The sequence below is a fragment of the Xyrauchen texanus genome, chromosome 4 (genome assembly GCF_025860055.1).
Source record: "Xyrauchen texanus isolate HMW12.3.18 chromosome 4, RBS_HiC_50CHRs, whole genome shotgun sequence".
Taxonomy (NCBI): domain Eukaryota; kingdom Metazoa; phylum Chordata; class Actinopteri; order Cypriniformes; family Catostomidae; genus Xyrauchen; species Xyrauchen texanus.
In genome coordinates this window covers 40,434,090-40,442,191 of record NC_068279.1, presented here as the reverse complement: position 1 = coordinate 40,442,191, position 8,102 = coordinate 40,434,090, and the positions used below count along the sequence as shown (strand labels likewise).

Below are 8,102 nucleotides of genomic sequence, written 5' to 3'. Positions count from 1 at the left end.
TCATTTTTACAGTAAGATATGGTCATCAGAGTTTTGGTCACCAATGAGCTGAGTACTTCACGTTACCATGGTGTTCTGGCTGTCCCAAACCTACAGGAAATGCAGTAAATTTCAGCTGTGTTGTGTCATATGAGCAGATTGGCTGGCAAATGATTAGAAACAGTACTTCTGTTATTGTCATCATCAAGTCAAGTATGGTTGACTTGAACCAGGCTAAATTGCATCGGAGTTGATTACCCTAAAGATGCTCCACTCCATCGTAGTGATTCATACAGTACCTTGAGTATTTATGGAACAGGGCAAAAGTTCACGTCCAACAAACATATACAGCTTAAATACGCTTTAAACATTTGGCTACTCTAGAACATTTGGGTGTTCATATGGAATACTATTCACTCATTTGTATCCACAGGAATACAAATCAAAACAATTGTTGATTGGCATTTTGATCTCAGAAATATTTCAATATGGCAAAAAGGGGGGTTTAAAGGTGCACTCAGTAATTTTTTGAATGGGTATAGTCTTCAACTTACAGTGACACCCAAGGGCCTGGAAGCAGCATCATTCAGATACTATAGTCCTGGCATTGGCATTGTTGAAATTCACTATTCACAGTCAACCATTCATTTAACCTATGAGTGAAAGTGTCCAATAATAGGGCGGTAACTTAAATTAATGGAGTAGTCCCTTTCAAGGCAAGTCAGTCCACTCGGCGGCCATCTTTAGAACGCTCCCAGGAAGCTGTTTATATGGATGTAAGTGGCATAAAAGTACAGCTCTATCTACTTGGGGAAAGAACGAAATCTCCAAAATGGTTGGTCAAGATTACAATCAAAGAACATCATTAAAATCAGCAGTAAAATCTGACAACAATGAGATCATAAATTGGTATCATAAAAAACATCCTTTTCAAAATTCATTGGGCGCTCCAGTTTCTCCCATTACTTTTAATACCAGTGGTCTGTCTCTGCCAAACTGTCTCTTGTAATATTTGGCATGTCATGTGATCATAATATGGCAGCCCCCATGAGTAGACCCTCTCTGTGTAGAATAAAACAGCATTTGTAAGGTCACTCATGTGACTGGAGTCTTCATGAATGGTCACAATTTTATAATATTTGTTTCAAAATGATTATCATTACTTTATGAGTACAACTTTTTTAATTAGGAAAAAAATGACTGATTGCACCTTTAAATATCAAACAAAATGGCAAATTGAGAATTAGGGCTGGAGAGGGTACTGTATGAATTTTAAATCAACTACAAACAAACATCAGCATAACTGGTGTTGAGAATTATCATCCATTCTCACAACACATGCCCTCACATTTCGATGATTCTCAGGAAAATTCATCATCTAATAAGTAACGCCCTAAACTGTCATTGGTGTCTGTGAAATATTCAGTAGCTGTTTATCTATCACTACATTTCAAAGTGACAGTTTGTTTTTGTATGTACATTTTATGCCTTATATAAGAGTTGGGTTCTTTCGGAGTCTGTAGGGTGTCATGATTCAAGTTGGACCGATGTATGTTGTTTTATATCTGAGCTATCCAGCTCGTGAAGGATCGATTGGTTGAATTTGATCACAGTTTTCGCTTCGAGGAAGGGAACTGCTCAGATGTGGTCCTCTCCACAGGACTGCAGTTGCATCCTTTGCACATCCCCTCATTGGCTCTGTTTGGCTTTTCTCCTTCCTTTTGTCTGTCTGTGCCACTCTCTCCCTTGGTTTTGCTTGGTGGGCGTTAAGAGAAGAAAACCGAGGAGTGTGTTTGCAGAAAGATGTTGACGCCTACAACAATGGCTACTAGAGGAACCAGGGGTTGAAGGTCAGCACTTACACTGGTGACTGTAAGAGAGAGAGAAATATAGAGACAAAGACAGATGAAAAATTTGTGAGTATAGAGGGGCAGTGAGTTGCGAGAATGTCCTAGTTATTACGATGAAACAGTTTGAATGTTTTCAGTTAAAGAAAAACAGCCAAAACTGTGGATGACGCTGCTGACATTTAATATGCTGATGATCTATTTGTGTGGGCATAGTGTACAAGAGTGTGTGATGATGATATTGGCATTTAATGTAAATTAAAAATGTGCAAACAACTTTATACAACAGTTTAAAGACAAACCCCTGGTGAAGGATGATGTTAATTAATAGAGAAATCAGTAGAGCTATTCAGCTGTGACATCAATTTGTAGGCGAACCCAGATGGATAATTTGCCATGGTGGGTTCCCTCAGGAATGTCCTGTGGGTTTTTATAATGGTCTTTTCAATTTATGAGTAAAATAAGATCTGTGGTTTTCATTACTTTAAGATACTTGCACGTTTTGTTCTACAAAATAAATGACACACAGTCATACCTCAAACTTGAATTTTTAAGCCACCGCGTTTAAAAAAAAAAAAAAAGGATGTTGCAAACAAATTGCTAGATAAGGACTACAAATACCAGAAGCATGTGAGGGAATGTGTCTGACGAAATGGAAAACCGTTGTAGTTCTTATCTTGCAACTTGTTAGCAATAAACACGGCAGCTTCAAAATCAACATTTGGGTATGACTGTGTATAATTCTTATTTTGTTGTAGAACAAAATGTCTAAGTGACTTAAAGAAATGTTTACCATGCACACAGACCTTATTTTACTCATAAATCCAAAAACTGCCATCATAAAAACTGCCATTCATCCAACCAGATGGAACCTATGCTAATTCTCTTCTCGCTTTTGGACTATAACCTGAACAGCTCTATTTCCAGATGTTAGCTGCCTGCATTTAAAGGTGAAGTGTTTAATTTTCATGTTAAATGGTTAGTTCAACCAAAAAATTTTATTTGCTTATTTACTCACCTTTATGCCATCTCATATGTTTATGATTCTTCAGCAGAACACAAACATAGATTTTTAGAAATATATATCTGAGCTCTGAAGATCCATACAATGCAAGTGAATGGTGACCAGAAATTTGTAGCTCCAAAAATCACAAAGGAAAACATAAAAACGAATCCATACGACTCTAGTGGTTTAATACATATCTTCAGAAGCGATATAATAGGTGTGGGTGAGAAACAGATAAAAATTCATTTTCTACTCTAAATCTCCACTTTCACTTTTACATCTGAAAGACACATGTGATGCCTGTTTATTTTCACGTTCACATCTGAAAATTGAGTAAAAAAAAAAAAAAAAGGACTTAAATATTGATTTGTTTCTCACTCACATCTATTATCTTCAATTCTGAAGACATGGATTTAAACACTGGATTCTTATGAATTACTTTTATGATTCCTTTATGTGATTTTTGGAGCTTCAAAAAGGTCTGATCACCATTCACTTGCATTGTATGGACCTACAGAGCTGAGATATTTTTCTAAAAATCTTTTAGAATTTGGATTCTGCTGAAGAAAAAAAGTCATGCACATCGGGGATAGCATGAGGGTGAGTAAATGATGAGAGAATTAAAAATTTTTGGGTGAACTATCCCTTTAAAAATACTTTCTCCTATCCCTGTTTAAGGTGCTGAGCACTTAGTAGTTTCATTTCCCAGAAGAGTGTCAACTCTGTGGCTCTATAGCGCTTTCAAAACAATATTCTGTTTGTTTCAGTGGCCCAACATGTCATCTCAACCAATGGCATAAGTCTAGGACTCAGGGACTATCTGTAAAAAGACGATTAGCTGGGAATTTACTAGTTTGTCTGAACAATGGAAGACGGGGCAGGGTGAAAGGGGCAGTATGAGTGTTTAGGAGACCTGATTTGAAACAATCATTATTTTGCTATTCTTATTGGAGCCGCTAGTGGTACAAAAATAACTCGCTTAACCTTTAAAGAAAATCTGTTGATAAAAATGTTAACTTATTATAAAATTGTTAAAGTAGCAAATAATTTCAGATGTGCATTTGTGTGCTTGTGTTTTACCTCGGCAGCTCTTCCCATCTCTTTGCAGCATTCCTGTCACACAGCTACAAACAGAACCTGTTACTTGACTCGTACAAATCTGCTCACAGCCACCATTATCCTCTTCACACCAATCTGAATCTGAACCAAACAAAAACACTCATGGTTACATCTGTTATCACCCTGCTAATGCAAACATACACAAAACATTCAATTATACTGCACACCCACATCTTATTGATCGCACCATTTTCATCTGTAAGTACATAAATATTGCGCGTATGCGCGCGCACACACACACAGTCATGCAATACACACATGCACAAATCTGAAATATCCTCCATACCTCTTCTTCTGATTGGTCCCACTGATAGGATCTGTTCTTTATGCTGACTGTAATCTGTGTAACTTCGTTTGTTGTGTGGGCAATTCTGTAAAAGCAAGTAATGTCATGTATCGATCCCACTCCCCATCCCTTCTCTTAATCATTTCCTGTCTTTATTGTCTAAATGAATGGATTAATTAAAAAGGTGTTTTTCTGTGTGTGTGTGTGTGTGTGTGCACATGGTCTCACCACTTTGCAGGCATTGGTCTCTGAGTCACAAAGAGAGACATCACAGTGCAAATGCACCTCATCATAATCACCAATGAACTTAAAGACGGTGACGTGAAAGCGACAGGTGAGGGACACTCCGTTCTCAGCCATGCCTATAGTGTTATCCTTGATGTTAGGACACCTAGAACAACAGAGTCATGTGATGAGAGTGCTGGTGTACTGTAACTCATAGATGAGGTGTGGACGGATCTAATTTTTTCAAGAGTCTGCAGTTAAAAAAAAATGTATTCAGTGGTAAGCAGATTTTGGGCCTATATGTATAGTGTTAAAGAAAAAGTTTGCCCACAAAGGAAAATTCCATAAATATTTACTCACACTTATGTTTTCCAAAGCCTTAAAGGACCGTTCAATCAAAAATGTAAATTCTCTCATCATTAACTCGCCCTCATGCCACTCCAGATGTGTGATTTATTTTCCCTCTGCTGCACACAAAGATTTTAGAAGAATATTTTAGCTCTGTAGGCGCATACAATGCAAGTGAATGGTGACTAAAATTTGAAGCTCCAAAAATCACATAAAGGCAGCATAAAAGTAATCCATAAGACTCCAGTGGTTTGATCAATGTTTTCTGAAGCGATATAATCGGTGATGGGTGAGAACACAATGTCTAGGCACGATCATGATTTCAAACTCAATTACACTTCCTAGTGCGCTTGACACATGCACAAAGTGCTAGATAGTGCTATAGGAAGTATAATCGAGCTTGAAATCATGATCACTACTAAGACTGCTTATATTTTGGTTGTTTCTCACCCAAAATTGATTGGATAGCTTCAGAGGACATAGATTAAACCACTGGAGTCTTATAGATTACTTTTATTCCTTTATGTATTTTTGGAGCTTCAAAGTTTGAATGGGCCTACAGAACTGATATTCTTCTAAAAAATGTTATTTGTGTTCAGCAGAAGAAAGTCATATACATCTAGGATGGCATGAGGGCGAGTAAATAATTATAGAATATTCATTTTTTGGTGAACTATTCCTTTAAGACATTCTTTTTTCCATGGAATACAAAAGGAAATGTTTTGAAGAATGTTCACAGAGCTCTTTTACAATAATCTTCCCCACCGGCATCTCACAAACTTCAAAATTTCTGTAGCACTATCAGTTACTCAGTGTTATTTGCCATCTGACATCAAATCTGGCATGAGTGATGCATCTTCATTTTTGAAGGGAAGATTTTCTTTTTGGCTACCAAATGGCCTCAGAACACTTGGAATATACTGTAGTACATGTCCCATTGACTTTTATGAAACTTTTATGGTGCTTTTAAGATATTAACCATCCCCTCTCACTTTCATTATATGTAAAAGGGCAGCGTGAACATTATGCAAAATTTCTATTTTTGTGTTCCAAAAAAATAATTTAAGTTTGGAATGACATGATGATCATGGTGAGTAAATGACAGGATTTAGCTTTTTGAGTAAACTAACCATTTTAAGCTACAGTATTTCCTTACCCTCTCTCTATGATAATATAACGAAGGCGATCACTGCTATAACGAGATGGTGTAGCCCAGCACATGTTGACTATGAGAATAAGCTGTTTATCATCTGCTCCTTCCACGAACACCCCCACAAACAAGATGTCTCTGGTGCTTAGCACCACCTCACCCTCCCTGTATGGATGCCGGTACGAGGAGTTCTTATACAGTGCCATTTTCGTGATGAAGTTGCCCTCTTGGGTTGGCAAGGTGAGGTTTATTACACTGTAGACACCAGAGAGAAAGAGAGAGAGTTATTGTCTTAATCATCTGTTCGATCTCTGCAGCATCCAACTTTTAGATGTTAAAATATACATGTAAAATGATATTATCTTGTTTATTTGTTATCTGTTGTGTTTGTTATTTATTTAGTCTCTTACAAAAAAGTACTGTGGTGGTACTTTGGTACTGAGATGGCAACAGATAGTAACACCAAGATCATTAAAAATACGCCATGGTACTGCATGCTGCTGACCATATGCATTCTGTATATATGGTATTGACATGGTACTCCAAGGTACATCAAAGAATTACATGGGGTCATGGTGTCCAAAAAGCATGATATTACTAAGGTAACATGGTAATGGTAACATGGTAATACCACGGTGACTTCTGTCTAACAGCTTACCTGAGCATGGGCTTCAGTACTGTCTCCAGGGAGATCTTTATGTCCAATTCATAAGCACAGGAGAACTCCACGTTGATCGTCTTATCACGTGTGATCACATTCCCTGTGTTGTTCACACTCTCAATCCACACTGTGTTCTTGTACATTATGTGTGTTCCATTGGACTGAACTCACAAATACACAGACATGCACGTACACATAAAGTTAATCTGAAGTTAATTACAGAGAGATTACTGTATTGTACAGTAGCCAAGCAGACAGGCACAATAAGTGAGCATGAAATGTAATTAACCATAATGAGAAGAATATGAGCTGTTCTGTTAAATCTGTAAATTACATGTCCATTGTGTATATTTGACACTTTTTCTTTAAAAGCTATTAGGAGAGCAGGATCATTTGTAAAAAATAAAAAAGTTGTGTTAAAACGTGGACAGGATTTAAAAAGATGACTCACTGCCTACCGCCTACAAAAGCAGCTGTCTACGTAAATACCACTTACTACTTCTTAAATAACTGATTTAGGAAGTGCTCGACAGTCACTTAAAGGAATGGTTCACCAAAAAATACAAATTCTCTCATTTACTCACCCTTATGTTATCCAAGCTGTTTTTGACATTCTTTCTTCAGCAGAACACAAACAAAGATTTTTGGAAGAATATTTCAGCTCTGTCAGTCGTCACAATTCAAGTGAACGGGTACCAACATGTTGAAGCTCCAAAAAGCACATAAAGCCAATCCATACAGTATGTCTCTAGTGGTTAAACCATGTATTCATAAGCGATTTGAAAGGTGCGGGTGAGAAACAGATCAACATTTAATAATATTTCTAGTTGTTGAACTAGTTCTAATCCTTTCAATTCTTCACCCCGCCCAGTAGATGGCAAAATGCAAGAAGAATGTGAATCTCCAATAACAAAAGAAAAGAATGTGAAAGTGGAGATTTATAGTAATAAATAACTTAATTATTGATCTGTTGCTCACCCAAACTTATCATGTTGCTTGTGAAGACATGGATTCACTGGAGTTTTATGAATTACTTTTATGCTGCCTTTATGTGCTTTTGGAGCTTAACAATTTTGGTCACTATTCACTTGCATTGTATGGAGCTACAGAACTGAGATATTCTTCTAAAAATCTTTGTTTGTGCTCAGCAGAATACAGAATACACACCGGGGTGAGTAAATGATAAGAGGATTTTTATATTTGTGTGAACTATTCATTTAAGCACAACATAAATAGCGCTCCTCACGGGACCTGAAGGAGATAATGATAGGAGATAAGGTTATGGCAAATCGAACTGACTTTTAATCATGTGCAGGTTATTAATTATTGATATTAACAATTACATTTTTACAAGTTAAAATGCTAATTCTTGTTAACATAAATTAGTAAAAGTGCAATTTTTTTATCACTAATTATATTTGCACATCAATTTTTGACATAAAAAATTACATTATCACTCTTGTAGTGATAATGTACACATT

The 8,102-nt window shown here is 36.7% G+C and overlaps 1 protein-coding gene across 1 annotated transcript in view; it reads right to left on the bottom strand.

The window, feature by feature from the left end:
* Positions 1-279: 279 nt before the first annotated feature.
* LOC127637542 (alpha-tectorin-like) overlaps positions 280-8,102 on the bottom strand; it is a 31,052-nt gene continuing 23,229 nt past the window's right edge. The window contains exons 20-25 of the mRNA XM_052118644.1: positions 6,619-6,782; positions 5,967-6,215; positions 4,466-4,628; positions 4,238-4,322; positions 3,913-4,032; positions 280-1,849 (exon numbers count right to left, since the gene is read on the bottom strand). Of these exons, the coding sequence (XP_051974604.1) occupies positions 1,746-1,849; positions 3,913-4,032; positions 4,238-4,322; positions 4,466-4,628; positions 5,967-6,215; positions 6,619-6,782 (885 nt within the window). The 3' untranslated portion in view covers positions 280-1,745. The remainder of the gene's footprint in view (positions 1,850-3,912; positions 4,033-4,237; positions 4,323-4,465; positions 4,629-5,966; positions 6,216-6,618; positions 6,783-8,102) is intronic.